Genomic DNA, 23,491 nt, shown 5'->3' on the forward strand with positions numbered 1-23,491 from the left:
TTTTCTGCATCAGACCCTGCTGCATGGTCTTACAATCCACGAGTGCGGCTTTAAATTATGCTTTGTGTTTATGTTTTGAGGGATCTGCTTTTTTTTACCGTCTATAATGCCGTGGAGAGGGAAGAAGCCGGGCTTGTGCCGGTGAGACGGCGCGAGAATAATGCGAGCCAGATTTTTTTTTTTGCCATCCGCCTTTCAAGCCTCTCATTCGTGGGGCTGAAGGCGGTTGCTTATCGGCACAACGTGCAGGCAGTGGAAACACCCAGTGTCACGGCTTGGCTAGCTACCTCCAGAAGTTCGAAAAGCAAAAGGATTGTTGCTTATCTGCACAAGATTCTCATCGCACAAGCTTACTGCACCCAGGGGGTGCTTGCCATCGTCAGAGGTGAGCCGAGGGCAAGGGCAGTTGTAGCTATCACGCGAGTGCAAACAAAGCATGCAAGATGAAGGGTAAGTTGCAGGAGAGAAGGGGCTCCATGTTTTTTCTCTCTTTGTGGCCCTAAAACGATGACCCAGCTGCACCGGTCGATGAGCGCACCCACCAAAAAGCCGCACTATAAACGGTATTGTGCTTCGGGCAACTGTATTGTGAGCGGTACGTGTATGCATTGAATTCTGTCGGAGGCCTACCAGTGGTCGGGAAAACTCGCGTTATATCCGGCCCTGCACTATGAACAGTTACGCTATAAATAGTCTACGCTGTATGTGTTTTATAGTAAGTGTTGTAGGGGCATTGCCCCCCTCCCAAAAAAGGAAGAAATGTCCACGCAGCAGGATTTCAGATACAAAAAATGTTAGACCCTATGGTGCTTGTGCCATGTGGCAAAGGAGTTATAAATTTCAGGTCGTACATTATTTTAAGATGGTGTTAGAGAAGACTGGCAATTTTTTGTTATTTTGCAACCAACATTTTTTAACTGATGTCAATAGTACCCTGTCTTTGGTTGCATTTAGTATGAGGGCAAAATGTTCGTGGACAAGAAAACTGCTTGGGTTTGTTCTCGCCATCTGGGCCAATTTTTTTGCTTGCCCAGCCAGAAAAGAGCAAATTGCATGGTTTCAGGCAACCCAATCTGTGAGTACAGGAGTGCTTGAACCGAGACTGGTGGCCTCTTTGTGTGGCATGGTCATGGGACCAATGTATTTCAATAACTGCATGGCACTGGCACTTTTTCGTTGTACAAGTGAAACTGGAACTGTTTCAGTCTTTATGAGAACCAACCCACACAGGGACCCCCTGCCGTCGAGAAGCAGTCGAAAATGAAGCTTGCTGGCAAACAGCTGTTGCTATGTTCTAGGCCAATTGACCAAAGTGATATCTGGCCACTTACCGTTGCCTTCAGACTTGCATTGAAAGCCAGTATCGCAACCTCAGGTCAGAAACGAAAGTTTTTTGGGGGGGAAGGGGGGGGGGGGAGGGGGAGGAGGAGGAGGAGAGGAGGGGGAGGGGGGGGGGGGGGGGGGGGGGCGGGCAGTCAGAGGTAACTGCGTAGCGTTTTACTGCAGAAACCCAAGTGAAACTGTTCTCACGAACTGCTTGAAAATGGTGCAGTACTGTTCAGGGCAAGCATGGTAGCTTTGGAAATGTGTCTGATGTGCTCGCATCACAAATGGTGTTCCCAGCTGACTAGCTCATGTTTTTGGCTGAAGCCCTCCTACCTGCCAAGGCTGCTTAGATGCTATTATCGCTGCTGCACGTGCTGCCTACTGATTCGCTCGAGGGGCCCCGACTGCAGCAGCAGCAGCTCAGGTAACTGGTGAAGGGGCGTGATCATGGTGTTTTAGGGAGCAGCTGAGTGACCAACGGCTGCTCCCCATTTTGCCACCGCTTTACATACGCACTTCATTGATTATTACCTGCAGTTTTGCATAAGAAATCATATTTTCACCACATCAGTGAACAAGAGTGGTTTTGAGAGTGCATTTCCTGAGCCAACCACTAGGCCACTTAACACTCCGGGAGCACAATGATATTGGCAAGTGAAACCAACACAGCATTGTTGCCCGACAACCTCAGAGGTGTGTCAATGTGACAGCACATGGGGAAAGTCGTTAGTGTTGACCAAGGAGGTTGTATAGCACTTCTGGAGTCTCCCATAGGCAGCAGGGAGGTGAAGCCGGTCGGCAGCCATATTGCCAGGGTCATATTATGCATAAACTATTGACATGATTAGAGCAGCGCGTTAGCGTTTGCATCTCTTCGGGTGGTGGTGTAGAGAGCCGTGGCCACAGGAGTAGCCTAGTTCTGGGCTAAAGACACCACTCCTGCTTTCATTCAATAAACGTTTGTTCAGTGTCTCGAAGTTATAGGCTGCTCCTTAAGCATTAAAATTACACCATGTCGTGCGCCATTGCAGGAGGTGCCATTTGCACACGGCCAATGATGCCCTCATTTCGCGGTGAGAAGTGCGGGATACCTCTGTTCCAGCGTGATTAGTTGACGCTTGCTCCTTCTAGTAGCAGTGCCAGAATTAATGAATGGGAGTTACGCAGCTACACACCCAAGCAAGCTCTGTCGAAGCAGTACTATAGCGAGTCTACTTGTTTTCAGGCAGGGCTGCAAGTAATGAGGGTATTGCAGTGTTTGTATGATTTTAACATGCAAGTTTTCCGGTTTGTACAGTCTACACCCATTACAACGAAGCCTCTTAATTGGGAAAAAAACGTCCACTGTAGTCGAAGTATGCAGTATCCGACCGGGGGGAAGGGAATGCAACAGTGGGTGCTTTGACCAGTGATGCATATTTTTTGTCAAAATTTTGTGGGCCGTGGCCGGAGCAGGCGCATGGCCGAGCAGAGGTACTGCGCTTGCGGCTGTCGTGGGGTGCCAGTGCCGCCATACTACAGGGTGGAGACACCCTTTGAACGGTCCCGTGCCGCCGCAATTGGGTCAACGTGTTCTTCTTCTTCTCGTATAAGATGATTCAAACTTCGCTAGTAAACTGCGTTGTGGCGATAATTTTAGCGCGGTTTTGATACAATGACTTGCTGCGGCAGCGAGCGAGCGACTCAAAATGGCGGCGCCAGCGTATACGTGTCTCCACCCTATACGTATACGGCGGACGCGCGTGAGTCAAGGCACCCTATGATGTCGGCTGGTTTTGTACTGTGTCCGGCGCAACAAGTGCTGCGCAAAATGCCTGCGCTGAAGCGAAGTGTGCCTGCTCTGAGAAACTGGCCCCGCTGCACTTATCATGCCAGCCATACTACAAAAGGAAGCGCGAAAGTTCCCCTTACTCTCTTTAGCCGCGTAACCAGCCGACAGTGGCAAGCGCAGCGCCCCTGCTCCGGCCACGGTCACCGTGGCCCACAAAATTTTGACAAAGACTGTACATACTATAGACACTTTGTTCTTTCTGCACTCTGCACGCCTGCAGCACCTCTTCACAGGCTTCGCGCGAGGGCAAAGAATCGCCTAAAGACCGTTTCCAAAGCTTAGCACCAGCTTGGGAAAAGGGCTAGTGCATGCGGTCAAGCACATGCGCATGATGAGCTGAGCAAATAATGCAAGAATATAACTCCGAGCAATTACGAACCAGCTACAAAAATCAGTCGTGGCCATCAGAATTAGCTAGCCTTTTAAGTGTGAATGCACTTCTTAAGCGACCCTGAATCACGCGTCCACCGCCGTCCGTCCGTCCGCACCACATACCCACTTAGGGCGATTGGCCAAGAAGAGTTCCTAATTTCTTTAGCACATACCCACTTAGGGCGATTGGCCAAGAAGAATTCTTTCGCATCATCCGTGCATTCCCACTTCCCCATCGACGACTGCTGCTTCGCCAGGAGCGGAAGTCGGGGCGAGTACTGCGGCGTCTACCTCGTCGGTCACGTCTACGCGAACCTCGTGTCGCCTGCCGTGTCCACCTCGCCGGTCAGGGACGAGTCGCCGTACAGTGCCGTCTACACCGACGCGTACTCGGGCGACGGAATCGTGGTCGTCACCCTCTACCTCGCACCAAACATCTCGCGCGACGACGTCGTCGAATACGTGGACGCGGCGATGGAGAGTGTGGCCAGGCGCGTAAAGCCCTCGGACCCGGTCGTGGTTGTTGGGGACTTTAACGTGGACGTGCGAAAGGGCGGCGAGTGGTTGATGGAATACATGCTCGCCAACCACTCCATGACGTGCCTACCGCTAGAGGCTCCCACCACCATCAACGGCAGCTACATCGACCTGGCCTTTGCGAGGAACTGTCTGATACGCGCGGTCTTGCAACAACTCTTGACCGTACATTTCAGTGACCACAAGGCGGTCATAATGACCGTCAACTACAACGACAACACCAACAAGTGCTGAATAAAGAATACTGTCGTTTCACTTTACTTGCGTGTGTGTGTGATCTCCTCGAACATACACTTTAATTCACCAAGATTTCCAGAGAACGACTAACGGGGTGTGTGAATCCCCACTTGATCACGCGGGGGTGTTAAATGCAACTAACGGGCGAATGCCAACACAGTTCAACATAACTCCCCCTCATAGCATCACCCGTGCATTCGCACTTCCCCATGCTCCCCTTCGGGGAAATGCGGGTGTTTTTTTTTACATCCTTTCGTGACGAAGCAGAATTCCCAGAAACCGTTCGTCAAACAAATCGAATCTCTGCCTGACGTTCTTCCAAGGCAGCTGCCACATTTTTTATGATTATAGTCTGGTTATTGAAACAGCTGATACGAAATAATCTGATGGACAGCTGTGAAATTGAAAGTTAGACCGGCTGGACTGCGCACGGCCACTGGCAGATAGCACACAATGTAGGGGAACCCACCCCCCTACTTGAGGCATTTCTTACCTTTTTCACCGAACCGAATGGCAACGATGCATGCGGGGGGATAATAAAGACCGAACATCACTGAACCCGAGTTCTTTATTACATAAAAAAAAAAAAAAAAACTGTGACGAGGGCAGACTTGACTTTGGGTGGACCACTTTGCATATTTGATAGCGCTGTTGTTCAGTCTCACCGGAGTCGCGTTTATCGGCAGCGGCCTTGTTCTTGACGGTCGAGGAGACCGTTTGCTTAGACAGGCCTGTACTCCTGGGTATGTCAGCCTGTTTTTCCCCATGTTCAACAGCATTAATTATGCGTAATTTATCCGACAGTGAAATCAGGTAACCTGTGCTCATGCCGCTGGTCTAAAAAAAAAAGAAAAACGGCACTGGCACTGGCTTGGCTGGGCCAACAACCCGGCTGCCAACAATGTTGCCAGATGTAACAGTGTTTTTGCCAAACTAGACAAACAAAAAGCAAATCGGGTGCCGGCCCCGTGGATGTCCACTATAAACATGCAGTCGAAACCATTTTCGCCTAAAATTTAGTCTGTTGTAGCCCATAGTCTGCTCTAGCCGGGTCCGTTATGAGCGGAGTGGACTCCATTTAAAATGCTTGGAGGCCAAACAAACCAACAGAAATGGTCTGATGTAACTGGAAGTCGTCCTTTGTTGCCAGATCCGCTGTAAGAAGCTTACACTGCACAATACCCCCACTGTATGCACATGCACAAGTCCAATTTAAGTAGCATGCCAAGTTGCTATGCGGCCCACACTTTACAAGTTTATCTCTGCCATTTCTAGCTTTTCCTTGTACTTTACAAGAGGTTTAAGGAGTAAGCTTTTTAAAGCAGTTTGTTTATTCAGGGAACACAGTCAATATCCTTGATGCACTTCACAGAAAGCGTGGGACAAGTTTAAGTAATTTAACTTCAAAATGAATTGAACACAGTCGGTCCTCTTCTGTTGGCTTCTGTATAGATCTTGCCGAACGGCACGTTCTCACGCAAAATAAAGCGCTTTATTTCAGGCAACCTGCGACAAGGGCAGATGCGCATATGCAAAAGTGCGATACTTCCTGCATTTCACATGTTCACCTCATGTCCATGACTCAGTTGTGCTGTTTCTTCTTTTTCACTTTGTCAGGAGCGTTACCGTATCAACCTCGTTAACCACGCACGTTTGTATGTGGGTAGCGTGCTGTTTATGAGAAAACCACGGAGACAAAGATCGCGAGAGCGCATTGCATCAGAGACTTGTACAAAGCTAAGCGAAATGGCTCGGAAAACCTTGCCTTTACCGTTAAACTCTAAGGAAAGCCGTGCGAGCACTCACGTAGGGCCGGCTGAGCGCAAAGGAAATATTAGACAACACTGCCTTAATTTATGCCTGTTACTGTCTGAGAAAACACTGCATTTAGATTATGGCAGAAGGACAATTGTGGCACACACATTGTACAAACTTGTGATTTCGCACGCTCAAGCAACTACTAGGGCGTGCAACTACAAGTGCAAACATTTGCATATCCGCGTAAACAAGTAGGTGGCCGACCGGTGCTACGACGAATTTCCTTTGAAGTGCACCACCAGTACAAGCCTGCACAAATAGTGGCCGCTTTAAAGCCACGAGACACAAAACGAACAGGGCCCAAGGTGATCACCGGCGTCGTCTTCCCGCAACTAGGGCAGCTGAACGCGACGCACAAGCACACCACTGCTGAAATTTATACACCTTTGTAGTGTCCAGACAACATCCATGACGAAGTATGTTGTAAATGCACCTGTGCAAGCACACAACATCGCCAGACAACAAGCGGGGAGCCGGCAGTATGCTATGGATGCGGTGCGGCTGCTGCGACGGAGCGAGTTCTTCACCCAAGGCATGATGGCGGCTGTCGGCGTCAGTTTTTTAGTGCCATCTCCACTCCAGAAGTTTTTATACAACCTCCTTGGTGTTGACGCCCTTCCGTTTTCTTTATAACTTTGTGGCTTGAAATGCAGTGTAGTTTGAAATTGCGTTCTTGTGTACTGTCCAGCTTGGAGAAGGGAATATAATTCAGAGTATTGATACCTGAGTGTTCACTAAAGCAAGCTCTAAGCCTAATTTAAAGGACGGCGTGGCAAAGGACGGCTTGGCTGCTGCCTTGCCTCAGTGTTGCTGGTTGAGTTTGGAGAGGCTGTCTGCAGCAGAGACTGGGCTGTATCTGTCCTAAGGGGGGATAATGGGAGAGGCACACTGTAGTTTTGCCAAGCTAGCGAAAGCAGCACGTGTGTGTGAGGCACAGTCGCAGGGGAGCTGTTCCAATAGGGCAGCACTGATGGACGGATGCTTGGTCACCATTGCTAACCCGCGATATCGTCATCTTTTTCCAAGTTGTGGAGGGTTCTGCCTTGTCTTTCAGGAACATCGCCGGCTGTCCCGTATTCTAGTGGCTTCTACCAAACCAGCTCGGGGGTTATTGAGGTAAGAGATTGACCGTTTTAGTCAGTATGTGGTCATGCCTCGCATCAGCTGGCTTAATCATGGCTGCACTGCCCTACTGGTGATCCAAAAAGCAAACGGGTGCTGCCACCAATTTTGCGAGTTGCTATTTTTGTGCAGTTTGGGACTTTAATCAGCTGGTCGAAGGGCGAGTACGTTTCAATCCGGTCCTGTTTGTCATTGCGCTGGCACAACAGAACAGCTCGGGAGAAAGCAGCATGAAGGGAGGGCATGGGCACAGCATGGGCACAGGTGCTGGTATGGGCCAGACGTCAAATATCGCTGGGCCCCTTCCGGTACTGGATGCCATAGGCGCACCCCTCCCGGTTGGTGCCATTGGTCAGGCCGCATTCACAACAGCTGTTGCCTGGACCTTGACAACCGTTAGCGGCAGGGCAGTGAAGTGAACACGGGCGTTTTGACGTCCTTGTGTAGTGGCGAGGTGCATGCATGCCCGAGCTGTGCTCCTGGCTCGAAGCACTGGAAGCCTTATGGGATGCTAAAGGACCGAAAGTGGTAACTGTTGGTCCGAATGAAGTTTGCCCCTCTTCCTTCGCAATCAGCGAGGAGCGCGAGGTTGCACGATGCTTGGTTGCCTTATGAGCAAGCACTGTTCGCTTATTAAGAGCTTTAGGGTGTTTTTAAAGGTGTGCTTTAAAGTGTACAATTCACTCTCTTTGGGAGCAGCAGTAGCATTTTTGTTTGGTTGGTAAGTGTTCTGTAGATGAGTAGCGTGTTGCGTAAACAAATGATTGAGAAGTGCAGTTGGAGTTAAGCCAGCTCAGTATTTTTTTACAAAACCAATTAAAAGACATGGGAAATTCCATTAGATGTGCTATTAAATGGTGTGGCTAAGGTGTTAAAGGCTCGTAACAAACTATATTTTTATCCAGTTCAGGAGAAAAGTGTGGGCAGATTCATCTTTGGACCTGTGGAGCAGAGATGTGGGAAAAGTGTTCTGCATTGCTGGACCAACGCTGCCGGTATGAGTGTTGCCTAACGGTCGCCCGCTTTCCAATGGGAACGGTAGGGACACTTAGTTCAGCCACTCCTCCGCTATGTGGCGCGCGCCGGCGGACGTCCCGCGTGACGTCAGTGCTTGCGAGTCGCGAACGCTGCGCCCACTTCTATGACGCGTGTCCGTTCCCATTTTAGTAGTGAAGGGGCATTGGTTGTGGGGCCAGTGGGGATCTCGTTCAACGTGTTCCTCACTTCCTACCTGCTGCATTTTTCGAAAGATGACTGACGGAGTTCTCTGCTTTCTTGAACGGCTTCGTGTTCTTGCAGCTTAATGCCGTTTGCTTTGCACTAAAGCGGTTTGCTTCTGCAGTACGGGTAGTAGTAATAATACCCCTTTTAATAAGGAACAGAAGTAGCGGCGTAGCTAAAAATATTTTTCGGGGCGTGTTATGCGCCGGCAAAAAACATGACGAAGAAAGAGAGCTTGCAAGCAAACATCATGTCGTTTCACTTTCTTATTTTGTGTTTAAATATTATAATGCTTATGAGGAGTGCGAACAGCGTGCACAAAACAAAGCTGAAATGCGGAGGGTCAGAGGGAGGAATGCATCACTTAGAAAATGTCGGGGCCCATGATCCAAGTAGGTAAGCGCGCAAAGCGGGCATCAGCCTGCAGCAGTACCAGTGGTTTTGCGTTGGCCGTGGCGCAGGTGGTTTTATCAGCGACAGACCACGACAGACAGTCATGGATGATGAAAAGCATGAAGGCGTAGGCCTGGGGAATGCTAAACACAAACTGTCAACTATTTGGCATAGCGGCCGCTTTTCTGATGGAGGCGAAAAGCAAAAACGCCCGTGTGTACGAGATTTCGGCGCACGTTAAAGATCCCCAGGTGGTCAAAATTAATCCGGAGCCTTCCACTACGGCGTGCCTCATCACCTGCGTTGCGTCGGCGCGTTAAAACCGACAATCAATCAATCAAAATCAATCAACTATTTGGCATAGTTTTGGAGAAGCGGAGCTGGCCGACGGACATGAAAGCACATAGGAAGGCTACGTAGCGGGAAAGAACGGGAGAGAGCAACCGGAGAGTGGCCATTTTTTCGCTCACGCGTTAGGCAATGTTTATACAGACATGGCCAGCAGTAGCGCTTGGTGCTGCTGGCGGCATAGCTGAAAGGGAAACCGCCCAGCCTCGTGTGGTGGCCAGTGGCCAACGGAGTGTGCCTCGCTCTGCCACAGGACCTGCCACCCAGCTATGAGGAGGCCGTCAAGGAGGCTGCACAAATCCTGCCACCGCCGTCGTACCTGGAGCACAAGCCCGAGGAGTGAGCCCTTCCCGCCACAGCACCACCCTGTTTTCGCATGCCCAAGCTTCTTTCGTACCGTGCCCGGCGGCTTTACGTGGGACCCGATTGCGTGAGCGTTCCCAAGCAATACCCAGCGGGGTGGAGCACTACTGAAGCACTGCGTGCAAGACCAGCTGAACACTGGGTACAACCAGGAGAAAAACCCTGCCTCGGATAGCAGGTCTGAAAAGTGCTGCAAGTCAAAAGTATCCTGAAAAGCAAGCGTAAGAGTAGCATGGAAGTCTGCGTATGCACTCTCTGCAAGCAGGTTCTCTGAAAATCTAGGGTAGTGTGGTTCACCACGCACATGGTCTTCAGCTAGCACACGGCAGGGGTGTGGCACCTGAGCCCTGCCTCGTCTGCAATGGGCCAGACGTGGTCCGGCCGGGGGCCCCTTCTCGTCAGCGGGTGGGCTCCCGAAGGGACGCACCACCCAGTGTTGGGCTCTGTTCTCATCTTTCCATGTTGTTCGTAATGTGGCTTGCTTGACTGAGTGTGCCATTTGACGCTGCCGTAGGAAGTGAACCAAGCCCCTGCTAACGTATACTTAGTAGAATGATTCCGCCTGTGATGGAAAGTCTTAACTGTGGAACATGTTTTGAACACGGGAAATAAACATCCAGTCACCACCTAATGATGTGGTCAGGAACATCTGAGCCTAACACGACTCTTTTGCATGTATAGTAGTAGCAAGCTTCCAAGTCTGCAACCCATTTTCAGTGCTGAGTTGGTACGTCCGCTACGTTTGATCTTGTTGATGGTGTCATAGCCACGAAGCAAGATATAAAGAGGAGCGCCGACTGTGGCCCAGAAAAAATCATTTGCTGGGGCCGATAATGTCCACGCGCCACCAGCCGCCCAGCTTTCCCTTTGCTCTCTCCCTCCTTCGTTCGCCCTCTCGTCGCTGTGCCTCTGTACATGGCTCTTCCCTTCTTCGCTCTCCCCAGAGGCGTCTTTTCTTTCGCAGCGACGTCTGTCTTATGTCTCTCCTACTATGCAGGAGGAATGCGTTCACGTGCGGAATTTAAACACCCGTGCTCAGCCGCAATAGACGGCGCAGATATTTGCACGCGCCACCGCATACGTGGCGATCGCTTATTCCCTGTCATGGAGTGTTTATTTTGACATTATGAAGACCCGCTAAAAATATTCTACTAACCCAGCAGATGTAAGACACAATTGAACGACGACGACTTCAGAAGCACCAAAGAATGAGCAAGAGTAATATGCAACGCCCCAACATACAGTCTAGCGTGATTTTGCTTGCGACAAATTGATGCAGCGCAAAAGTTACCCTCTGTTGTTATCCTGCTGTCCGGCCGCGTGCTTAATTATTTATGCTGCTTCTGCGCACGAACAACGCTTATAAGGGTCGCCCGGAGTCTCCATCGGCAAACGGCAATGATGCACATTTCTGTGCTATTGACTGAATTGGACGGCTGCCCTGTTGTATTAAGTATACAAAAACACTGTCAGCTTGATAAGGCACCCAAGAATATCAAACGCAATCTTCATTGTAACTCGTGCCGCAACTTACCGCCCGATGTTCACTGTCGCTCTACAGTCGTGTTATCTCGTCGATAACGCCGCAGACTCCAAATAAAATGCTGCGATTTGTATGGCTGCAATTTTGGGCCTACCAGGTTTCCCCGGCGTTTTTTTTTTCTTTAAGCGGCTGACCAGCAAAACAACCGGCTCGTTAAACTTTTTCTTTCGGCGAGTCATCACCACAGAGATATAGGGTCCAGACGAATTCAAATATCGCGAAATGAAGGCTTGTGAAAAGACCGCACTGTCAGGGCCTCGATCTTGAGCAGATTGCTACGTCGCGGGCAGTCGTGGGTGATGTTATCGCATTTCTGTTGTTTTCTGATGAGCGTGTGAGTGCCAGTCCGTGTTCTAGGCACACTCTATTTTTGACGTAAGTTGGAGAACTGCGAGAAAGCTGCGGCAAATTTTATAATCGCTATTGATCAGAACCAGTTGCTCCTTTCGCCTTTTGTAAAACCTGTTAAAACACGAATTGGTATTCACAAATTTACAAAACGGAGTCACATTTACGGCAAGCACTGTGTGAAAGGTCGGGTTTGTATAGCAGCCATATGTCTATATGTGGTCTCTACATTTTGTTTTCCCGCCATGCAAACTAATCCTTAATGTGTCTTTGCCGTACGACCACTCAATTCCTTCGGGTCCAGGTTACCCAGAAGGGGCTGTTGAACAAGTTAAGCCGTGCGAAGGAGGAGCGCAATGAACGCGATGCGGCGCCAAAGCAGGCCCAAAGCACTCGCGCCCAAAACTACCGTCGCCGAAGCAGACGACAAAAGCCGACGGAATGCGTTCCGACGGAATGCGTTCCCCGGCGCACGGGGAACGCCGGCGCTGCGCCATTTGCTGCGCCATCTACATTGTGCTCCACGAGTGATGGACATTAAGAGCCCGCCGGAGAGAGCGAAGTCGGCGCTCCTGTTTATCTTGCTCCGTGGTCACAGCACTCACATTGCCTCTTATCGGGCAGCCTTTTGTTTTTTCCCCCCACACTTTTGGTGCGGCTTGCAGTGCTCACGTTTGGCTGCTGCAGGGTGGCCGCTCTACATCGCCTTGCATTGCGTTTGTTGTATTTTCCCACGTGTATGTGGGGCCAATTTTGCTGCTAAAAAGTAAAGGCTCAATGGCATAGTGTGGCTTTTGTGGGACATGACTTGGCACCACTGCCCGCCTCACGGGCACTGGCGTGAGGAGCAGCATGCGGTGTGGCAGGACAGGCTGCCATGCGTTCGGGTAAGCCTTCTGCTGCTGGCCCCGTGCCTTTGTCAGTGGCGCAGGAATGCACGGGGAATCGCTGCATCAAGCCCAATGCATCGCGTTGCACAATTGAGGCGTGCCATCCGCACAGTGCAGAGGAATGCCAGTCAAGGTCATGTGGGATCCAAACACCCGTGGAACCACAAAAAACACCAGTCATTAACACTGCCGCATCAGAAGAGATACACTGCAGTCCACTAAAATGATAGTGAAGAAATGAAAAATTCCAGTCGACTGATTATCGTTGCACCTGATTGGAAGGTGACGGTGCCACGTCTGCTAGATATAGAAGAGTTGCAGGCTAGAACTGAGGACTGTATCCAAGGTTGTCACAGCATAAAGGAAACTGGTTTTCATGTGCACATGTACTGGAAATCACATTAACAGAACACTGCAAAGTGAATAACTTTATGCTTTAGCTGGAAGATCACACCTTTCATAGCTCTCTTGTGTGTTGTTCAATCGCCGATGATGCCTTTTTTGTTGAGAAATAAATAATTAAAGCTGAAATTTCTCTCCACTTTTCTTTCATTCTTCTGCTCATGAAGTGCCCAGAGGAAGCTGGGGTCATATTCTCGATCAGCCCCATCTTCCCGCAAGCCGGTTCTAATGGGCCCCCTGTTTTGTTGCCCAGAGACACTAGGCCACGAGTAAAGCTGGTGGCCGTCCTGGCAGTGTAGCCAAGTGCACTGAATGCGCACTGCACGAGGCAATAACTCCACGAGCAGCGTCCGGTCTCGGGGGAAAAGTGCTGCCAAGGGGGCCACCGTACACACCATAGGTGAGGTGCACCGAGCTACATCACGCCGGTGTGGCAGGGAGGGCTGCTGCAGGGCTTTGAGGCGATCCTCGTAGGCTGGTGGGGGCTTCTGGCAACCAAGGGTGCACGTTGCACAGCGCTGAACGCCCTAGAGTTTGTCAAGCAAGTGGGTGGGGACCACACGGAGCCACAATACTCGAGTCGTGGCGGCACGAGAGCAGTCGTGGCAGCACTTACAAACTTGGGACCACAGGGACGAGCGACACAAATGCGATGGGCCTTGCACACTGTGCTAGTGATGTGTGCATGAGTGTTGCACTCGGGACGAGCATGTGGTTGCGGCTGATGCGCTTGGCAGTGCTGTTTTGGTGCTGATGCGGAGGATGTTGGTGCAGGCCCAGTTATGCACCGCAAAAAGCTGTTGCAGGCTGGCGGAGGATGCTGGGGATGAGATTGGCATTATAATCATGATGTCATCAGCACACGGTACTGGCAAGCTGTCAGCGAGAACCGGCACGTCATCAACGTAGGTAAGGAAGAGTGTGGGTCCCAGTACAGAGCTCTGGGGAACCCCTGAGGGCACCGGGAAATCACGAGATGCACTTCCACGGAAGAGAACACAGCAGGAGCGGCCTGTAAGGAATTCAGCGACTCAGCCACAGTTGGACGCCCAGAATACCAGAGCGAAAAGATATCTGTGGGACAGTGTGATCCAGGGCGTCAAAAGTGTTGGAAAAATCGAGCTGAATGCTGCCGTTCAGCTGAGGTTTGACCTAAATCCGTACTGAGATGGGGAGAGCGGATTGTTTTCTTCTGATTAGCGCGAGATGTGCCTGTATATGGCATGATCGGCACAGAATAGATGCAACTGGGATGGGCCTGTAGCTTGAGAACTGGTTGGGGGACTTGTGCACTGGTGTGATGGCTGCTTCTTTCCAGTGATCGAGGAAAGACTGGAAGAGCCTGAGCAGGGAGAAGGTTGCATAGGGGTAGAGATCCTTGGTGACAACGGTTGGGTCTGGTGCTGTGTGATGCCTCGATGAGTGAACCGCATCGTCAAGGTCAGAAGATGAAAGAAGTGCATTGTGGAGGGAGGAGGTTGGAACAGGGGAACGGGCTTCAACGTTGTCGAGAAGGCCTTCCGTTTCGAAGACAGGTGAGGTGGAATTAACGAAAACCTGCAGATGACTGAGATGCAAACTGATTGCCGTTGCCGGGTAGATTGAAGTTTGTTCACGTAGGGCCAAAATAGCTTGGGGTGGTGCTTAGCCTTCCAAGCAGCATCTAGAGTGTAGCTGTTGTGAGCACAGGGAATTGCTTCCTTGAGACGGGGCTGAACTACTTTCACCTTTGCCAAGGTGTCGGGACATTGGAGGCATGCAGCTTGCTTAAAAAGGGCCCATTTGCGGGTGGCTATTTTTATGCGTCCTTGCCCCCTAGCACCGGCAGTCCTACCTGGGGTGGGCTACCTGAAAAAGTCCTTCACAGACGTCCTGCTCTTCAGAGATGTCAACTCGCACAGACCGGTGTCCAGGCGGGGACCGTGTCCTTGTGTGTGGCGTGAGCCAAGTTGCACCCGAGCTCATAATGGGCGGCACAAGGCTCCTCCGCAGTGAGGAACCATGGGGCGAGGTCGCCAGGCGAGTGTGGCCAGTCTGGTAGGTCGTGGGCAGATGTTGCCTTGCTAGGTGGGGTTGTTACGTGGTGGGCCTCGCTTGCTAGGTGGTCACTGCCAGAGTCTGCGGTGAAAACCAGCTCGAGGAAGGACACGGCCAGCCCATTCACCAAACGGGTGGCAGGTCGGCATACCTGGTGGAGACCAGCACTAGCATGTGGTCAAAGTTGTTGTGTGGAGAGGGTCCAGTGGTCGTTGCACGTGTCTGTGTGCAAGTTGACATCTCTCAAGAGCAGGATGGCTGTGAAGGACTTTTTCAGGTAGCACACCCCAGCGGCAATCGGGCTGTAAGAGGACTGCCGGTGCTAGGGTGGGCAATGAACACACCCAAGAAGTGTAGACCCGTGTGGAATGAATAGTTCAACAGACTGCCTTGAGGTTGGCAGATTCGATGTGGGATCTTTGGGTGCATGCAGCAAAATTTTGTAGGCATGGCAGGGAGCACACTGCCGCCATGACTGCCACGGTCCTTGTGACAGACTGTGTGAGAGGTGATGTCCAGAAGTTTTGAGCCGTGTACTCCCTCGTTTAGCTGTGTTTCAGAAAGAAGGATGATGGTGTCGGGCGTCAAAGATGCAACGATGAGGCGACACTCAACGACTTTGTTCTTCAGGCTTTGGCAGTTCATGTACCAGAATTTCAATCCTTTGCGGCCGGAGAAGTTGACGAAGGGGGCAGATCGGTGCTGGGTGGCGGCTTGGAGGGAGGAGTGAGTCTTTGAAAGGAGGTAGCTGGCACGCATCATAAAACCAGCATTCAGTGGACACCAAAAGGCGACGGTATAGCCTACCGAAAGGTCGCCGGAGGATGCTGCAGTCTTCTGTCTCTGGGCGGGAGCTGCTGGGCTGCCACCGCTCTGGTATGGTGGCTGGAAGGAGAGGGGTCAGCATCGCATGTGGCTAAAAGGAGGAAGGTATTTTGCTTTTTCATTGGCTCCTAAAACTCGACGTCGCCACTGTCCGTGACGTCAAAGGTTGGGGACACCTAGGGACTTTATTGTTGAAGCAAGCAGGCTTGTTGTAGCCTTGCTCATTGCCTCCTTTGGAATTCCCGGTGGCCAGAAAAAGAAGCTGACTGCCAGCATCTTGCAGCAGATGATGTAAGCGTCTGGGATTGAGCTTTTTTTGTTTTTTTCATGTTATAATTACAGTAATCCCTCGTAATACAAACTTGAATATCTCGATCGAAATATCGGTTAAGTCGAAACTTTTTCTCGCCATGCATCTATAGCTCCCATAGGTGCTATGTATTTGCCCCCTTCATTTCGAAATGTTTTTCCAGGGGACCACAGATATCCCGAAATGTTGACAGAGGGCACAAGGCAAATTCTGCAACAAGCAGCTGATAAAGTCACCGTTCAAACGCTTAGTTCTCACTACGCGCTGAATGTGGTCGTGAGCGACAAATTTACGCAGAGTACCCGCTGTATGAAGTCGATGTCCCCATTACTGGAATGCTCTCCGACACCTACATTATTAGATAGTTGTGGACGGTGCAGCGGATCATGCGGACGACGAGGACCCTCCAGAAGTGCCTACAACCGCAGAAACAAAAAACATGCTGTGCCTGCTTCGCAACAAGTTAGAATGCAGGGGTGGCAACCAGCAATTGATGCGATGCCTTGAGCAGCTTGAGAACGCTTTTCTGGGAGCAGATGCAAACGCGAAACAGGCAAGCATCACGCAGTTCTTTCTTCCGCAATTATAAAATTTGTTTTTTCTACGAATTATTTTGTTTTTACCATGAAAGCTCCCTTGTGCAGTGGAGCTTTTGTTACAAGCACTAGCTTTTATTTCAGTGACCTCACCACAAATTTTTGGCATTTCGCTTCACTCGAAAGTCCGCTTATCTCGAAATTTTCAGCAGGTTTTATGACTTGGAGTTAGCGAGGGATTACTGTATTTGTTTTGATATGTGTCTTGACGATGTCTTAATTCCGAATGCGCCAGCCTCATCATATCCTTGGTACTGCCTGCAGTTTTATTATAAACCTCAACATCTTTTTCCTCTGCGTGGCCCCTATTACTGCTGCAGCTCCGATCAGTCACCAAACTTGAAGGATCTCTTCTGGATCCTTCCTCTGGATTCCCTCTGCCTTTTACTTCGTGCTTATTTCAAGAACAATGAGAAAAATTCTCTGCAGAGCTATGAGCCTCCGAACAATGAGAAAAATTCTCTGCAGAGCTATGAGCCTCCGTAAAATATGTGCGCGTACTGGTGAGAACAGTAACAATCGCAATAGTCATTTCACAGATGCATTGTGCCACTTTTAAACTAAAATAAAGCTGAGCGATGAAAAACATTGCACCTTCAAAACAGAAATGTAGATCGGTTCATTCCAGAATGCACACCCATAAATGATGGATGATCCACCATGCAACAAAAGGTCCCTAATTGCAAAATGCTTGATTGCGATGTTATGCGGTCTAATTTATTTCTCAACAGTAGCGCATTGTTGTAACTGATGTAGAGCAAGCAAGCATTAAATTGCTTTCCACAAGCTCCGGGGACTGAGGTGAAAGCAGCATTAAAGCTGCGAAATTTCTAGAAGCTGCCGCTGCTAGTCAACCTGAGGTGTTGCATCGCAATCTCCCTCATGCACACTTGTGATGACCCTTGAAATGTTCCGTGGGCAAACTGAATTAGAACCTTGCAGCTTGAGAGGTTCGAGGTTGTTGTGCTTTTGCTAGCTGGCTGTTCTTTGTTTAAAATGCAGAACAAATACTCGATAAGTGACAGAGGAGGATGACACACTAGTGCTCGTATATTGTCCTCTCAATTATTCCTTGCCACCATTCCGCACTATTTCATTTAAAAATCTAAATGGAATATACAGTAGAATCTCTAAATGGAAATCGGTTAAACGGAATTGCCGCTTAAACGGAACAGTAGCCTGTAAGTTGGTTGGTTTTGTATTCAGATAACGTAAAAAAACTCTCGGTAATCGGGAACCAGAAATGGAACTTCTTGTGAATCCCATTGGCATGATAATTAGCTTTTTACGGTTCCGGTTATTTCGTTTTTTTTTTTCTTCCTCCATGTTTTTTTTAGCCTCGTTCGCCTCGTCTCTTTTGTGGTCAGCCCTGTTAACGCGACGAGTGCAACATCGCAGTTCTTGTTCCAGTCGTTCGGTCTCGATTCAAGGCGCCGAGGTTACCGGACTCAGCTCCTGCCGCCTCGTTTGTGCCGTCGTGGTGCTATTCGTGCTTCATTACCGCATTGCCGTCTTCTAAATTCGGTGGCTCGTAAGCACTCGTGAAGTTGAGGCTTATAGCCTCCGTGAAGATGCAGTTGCAAGGACTCGAACAAAAATAATTAATGCATTTTGTAGTGCACAGCGACTCATTGTTGCCAAATCAACTTTGTGAATGCTGTGCCTAAGCCTCTTGTAGTTTTCTTGCTTTCTGAGAAACTATCAGCTACATTCACCTTCTAGTGCTTAGAGTTGCTTGAAATGCCATTAAGAGTGTGTACGCACATAAATTTGCACCTTTGTGCATCTCTCTCAGTAAATGGAACTCCTGTTAAACGGACCTAATTTTTTCGGTCCCTTGAAGTTCCGTTTATCGAGAGTAGTGGGGACCGGGCAGCTGGACGGGTGGCGCCACCACTCGGCGGTCTCCTCGTTAGTGGAATGAGCCGTTGCATTGAACTACGCAGCCTCCCGTTGTTTTTGCCGTGTTTTCTTTGGTGCTTTGAATGTTTCGGTGCTGTTGTGAGCGGATATGTGCGGTGAAACGAAGCCTAGACGTATATGTTGGGTTCTTTAAAGCAATAACGGCTACGTAAACTTGTCTGACGCTTCTAAAGTTGGGTATGGGCTAAAATGACATGATAGCTTTTGTAGCGATCTACGCTTGGCTCCACCCGTTCTGAGTAGGAATAAAACTACTATTCGTATTCATTTCTTCCCAAATTGAATGCCGTAAAATTTGCCGTAAAATTATTCGCTACTTTTAAAAAGCTGTTTTTCAAAGGGACATTTGCCGGCTTACTAATAGCCCAAGAGATGCTGTTAGCCGATTAGCCAAAGAATTCATGCCTACAGAAATGAACTGCTCCAAGGCCGGAGCAATTCTTCAAGGTCGGCTTGCATGGATTGATTATGAGGTTCAAATGCGCCGATGCTACACAGCCGATAAGGCGTGCCGTAGTTGAAAGCTCCAGATTAATTTTGATTACCTGGGAATCTGTAACATGCACCGAAATCCCGAACACACTTGAGCATTTTCGCTTTTCGCCTCCATCAGAAAAGGGCCACCTTGCAGATGCCCAGTGGAGCGGAAGGACAAGGTCAACAACAAAACAGGAGGACAAGCTGATTCTTTTTCAGTGGTTAAACACCCATTCAGTAGTGACAAAAACATTGGGAAGGCCCTAAGTAACGATAAATATTACAGAGAAAAGTAGCGATTAATTTTACGGCATTCAATGGGAGCCCGAGGTGCCATTTTTACGAATGCAACGGTTGTCCGTTGTCTGTCTGCCGCATTGCATATCTCATCCCATTTTTGGCTGCCGAGCGTGCGGCAGTGCTCCTCTATCTTGCGCTTAAGTTCAGCGACCTTCTTTCGCAGCCTCCTATTCAGCCTTTGCTTCATCCACCTCTCCTGTATGGACTTCTTAGCTCCGATAAGAGGGGCCAGTCTGCTGTCCATGCCGTCTACCTGGTCGTCCGTTTCGATCTCTCTCGTGGCTGCCTTGTCGTTCCCGGTGATTCTTTCCATCCAGGCCCCGATGTCTTCTATCTGTTGATCTCCCTCTGCACTTTCATTTCTCTGCTTCCTGAACGCTTCCCAATCGATCCACGTGTGTTTTCGCGTCTGCGCCGCTTGGACCCCCTTCATTCGAATCGTAGTTTCCACGATCATGTGGTCACTGCCCAAGTCCGTCCCGGTGTTTCTCCACCCAACGTCTTCCGCTGCAACGTTCTTGACGAAAGTGAGGTCGGGAGTAGTACCCCTGGATACCGAGTTTCCCGTTCTCGTCGGGTTGGCGGGGTCCGTGACGAGGACGTATCCGCTGTCGATCGCGTCTTGCGCCAGGTTCCTGCCCTTGGCTTTGCTCTTGGTGTACCCCCAGTACTGGTCAGCGGCGTTGAAGTCGCCACAGACCAGCAGCTTGGAGCCGTTTGCCGTCGAGCTCGCCCTGTGCAGGAGTACCCTGAAGCGTTGTTTGCACTTGCTCGGGTTGCTATACACGTTGAGGACGTAGACGCTCTCCTTCCTCTTCTTGCCAATACCACCTTGGCCAGTACGTGGTCGACTGCGACATTTTTTAGTTGAATTTCCAGCATAGTGTGCTCCTTTTTGGTCATGATGCACAGTCCCCTGCTGTCTTCCTCGTCGGACCAGACCGCTCTGTAGCCGTGGAGTGGCCGATGCGTCGCCAGTGTTTCCTGCAGTAATATCACGTCCGGTTACTTCTTGCTGTTCTCGACGTGCTGCAGTAGTACCGCCCACTTCCTTTCCAGGCCGTGGCAGTTCCACTGCCAGATGATCACTGTTGGTTCTGGGTCCATGCTTGTTCCGTTCTAGCGATGCCTCCCTGTGGTGCGCTGCGCGGGTCCTGATATTGGATAACTGCTTGCATGTGGCTCTGTAGCTGTTGGACGGCCGCCTCTATTTTTACGAACCGCCCATGGTCCAGCCTGCTCTTCTCTGTGATGGCCGCCTTTATCGTCTCGAACATCCGCTCCATTTTCGCTTCCAGCTTGTTCAACCTGTTGTCCATGCGCTCCTCGATGCCGCTCAGTCTTTCTTCCATGCCGGCGTCGATGCTACTAATCTCCTGGGTACCGCGCTTTTCCATCGTTCTCTTCTTTATGGCTGGCTCTCTGGGATCCGGGACGTCGCTCGTTATATCCATCGGCTGCGCTTTCGGCGGGGGTTCCGCAGTCGCCGCGACCGGGGGGCTCGGGGTAGCAACCAGGTTCTTGGTTTCCGTCATACTTTGTACGGTCTTTTTCATCTCTTCTAGCATTCTACGCAGTTCCCTGTTCTCTTCTCGAAGGGTATCCATGGCTTCGTTCTCTCTGCTCTGCTTTTGTTGCTGCTTCTTGGGCTCTTTTTCGCCGGTCCTCCTTGTACCCTTGGCCTTGTCCGCCCAGCTCACGCGCTCCCTTGACAGAGACCTTCCCTTTCGCGTGACACTGGGACTCCGACTCTGCCTCCGTAGAATGCCGCTGCTGGAGGGCACGGAGCAAGAATATATAGGAGAGGAAACGCCCATTGCGGCCGGCGCGATCGAGCGACTAGATAATGTCACAATCATAACTACGGCGACCTACGGAGCTCCGCAGCTGCGGCGGCGAACAATTTGACAGCGGCACCTGGTTGAATGTATTAAAAGCAATACTGTTGTTTGCAGCATTCGCCACAAGGCGTGAATCGCTGTGCGCTCGAGCTGCGCTGCTCGACGCGGGGACGGAACGCGCATTTATCTCGGACGTAGCGCGCGCGCGTGCGCGTTCGCGAGTCATAAATTGTCCGCTGCACTCAACTCGCTTCGAGCGCATCGCACGCAAGATAAGGCCGTGCGTTTACAGGTTTTACTTTTTTTTTGCGTTTCCAGGTTTGTATTTTGGGCTTGGTGCTCGCGCAAGATTGCGTACGCATTAAAAGAAAATGTCCCTTTTATTCGCTCGCACCGCGGCCGGTTTGAATATGACAGAAAATTAATTGCGAAGGCGGGCTCTTCAGTCAACGGAAGCGCAGAAGAGCGCACAGACTCTCGCTTCGGCCACGGAATGTTTTGGCGGCCCGGCGAAACGCCGACGCGATGCTGCGGCCGGGTTGGACTGGGCGAGCGCGAACAGAACGTGCGCCGGCCGTGGCGATGACCGCACACTTCCTTCGCTTGCCGCCAGATGCCGGAAACTTGACGTTCGCCAAGTGCTTGTGACGTTATCAGGCTGCCCCAGGAAGCTCAGTTTCCCCTCCTATTTTATTCTTGCTCCGTGCTGGAGGGCGATCTTCCTCTTGATTCCGAGGGCCCTCTGTATGGGGACCTCGCCTTTCTTCCGGGAAATCTAGCTCCAGCGGCAGCCGCTCCTCTTCTGCGGACGCGAGGCCCCGCTCCCATTGTCTTTGCCTGACCACGTAGGACGTTTTGAAGCGAGCCTTGCAGGCCCTTTCGCCCGTCACGTGTTCCCCGCCGCATAGCTCCCAGCCGAAAAAAACCATTGGCCGACCTATTGGCGTTCCAATGGGTCGCCCAATTGGTCGACCAATTGGTCGGCCAATAATGTTTTAGGCACCCATTGTCTTTGCCTGACCACGTAGGACGTTTTGAAGCGCACCTTGCAGGCCCTTTCGCCCGTCACGTGTTCCCCGCCGCATAGCAAGCTTGCATTTCGGCTTGCACGGGTGTTCTTACCCGCGGGGCGAGCTTGTCGCAGCCCGGACATCATTTTTCGCTCGGGTTTGGGCACACATCTTTTCGGTGGCCTACTCGACCGCATTGGTAGCACACGTCCACCTTCTTGAAGTACAAAGAGCATCGCAGCAGCACGTAGTTTGGCACCTTCGTTCCCTTGAATACGACGATGACCGTCGTCGTCTCTTGGTTACTAGCGCTAGCAGGTTGCGTTGGTTGACCACCCTTTCATCGATGTCCTCGGGAGTTTCGGTTGTCGGGATTCCTCTGATGATTCCCTTGGCCGTGTCGTGTGGGGCGGTTCTGTAGGCCCACACCTCGTACTTCTGCCCTCTCACTGCGATCTCTTTGACTTTGCTGTAGCGGCTGGCTCTTTCTTCTTGTGCCGTGCAGATCACGATGATATTCTGCTGCGCATTTAGGCACAGGGTGTCTTCGTATTCGGCTTCCTTGGCGGTTCCCGCCGCCGCGTGAACGGCCGCGGTCACTTCGACCAGGCCCAACATGGCCACGTTGATTCCGCCTCTCGGCCTCATGAAGATTTTGATATTATCCCTGGGTAACGCTGGCATTCTCGCCGCTTTGATTGCTGATGACCTTGTTCTACTTGCAATATTTGCCGCTTTCCTAGCCGCGGTAGCGTTCTTGTCCGTTATCGACGCGGTCTCTCGTGAGTCGTTGCTCGCTACGGGCGAGTTGGTCACCGGCAACTTTCCATCCTGCTCGTTCATTGTCTCCGGCGAAATGTCTTCGCCCTCCACTTGCACGCTCATCTTGCCGAAATTGCTAGTATGATGGAATGGGCGGCTCCATTTCTGCGTCTAAACTTGTCATCTTCGAAGGTTGAGCCAACCCCGACCGGCGCGGCGCAGGGCCTAACCTCGGCGACCACGCCTAGGCCTAGCGCCGTTCGATAGGCCTCCTGCGCTGAAGTTTTGGTAAGGTCCCTGAAAGAACTAAGGTAGCGCCAACTGCTCCCTCCTTCTCCGCTGCCCTCCTCTTTTTTCTCTCCCCTCACCCGCGGCGCCGCCGTCCCTTTAACTCCGCGGCGGGGCCGCCATATTTGTTGGCCACTTGAGAGCAGACGCCCTCGCTACGCTTCAGGGCGCTCGCTGCAGTTTGCTCTTGTTTTCGCGCCGAAATCGCTCTTTGGTAGCATTTATAGGATTTCTAGAGCCCCGTTTTACCAACACGCACTGAGTGATAGTGTTTTGTTTTATATTTTTGTCTACAAGGGGATATTTGCGGGGCGGATGCCGCTGGCGCATACGCACAGCGCGGTTTTTGTTTACGTGTGCGGCATTCTGTA

At 50.9% G+C, this 23,491-nt stretch overlaps 1 protein-coding gene across 1 annotated transcript in view; it reads left to right on the forward strand.

Moving 5' to 3' along the window:
* LOC144156327 (uncharacterized) overlaps window positions 1-12,880 on the forward strand; it is a 45,773-nt gene extending 32,893 nt beyond the window's left edge. Inside the window, exons 6-7 of the mRNA XM_077688299.1 lie at window positions 7,176-7,237; window positions 9,459-12,880. Of these exons, the coding sequence (XP_077544425.1) occupies window positions 7,176-7,237; window positions 9,459-9,548 (152 nt within the window). The 3' untranslated portion in view covers window positions 9,549-12,880. The remainder of the gene's footprint in view (window positions 1-7,175; window positions 7,238-9,458) is intronic.
* The last annotated feature ends 10,611 nt before the right edge of the window (window positions 12,881-23,491 follow it).

Source organism: Haemaphysalis longicornis, unplaced genomic scaffold, assembly GCF_048455015.1.
Source record: "Haemaphysalis longicornis isolate Haplotype H1 unplaced genomic scaffold, Haemaphysalis longicornis Haplotype H1 scaffold_1, whole genome shotgun sequence".
NCBI lineage: Eukaryota > Metazoa > Arthropoda > Arachnida > Ixodida > Ixodidae > Haemaphysalis > Haemaphysalis longicornis.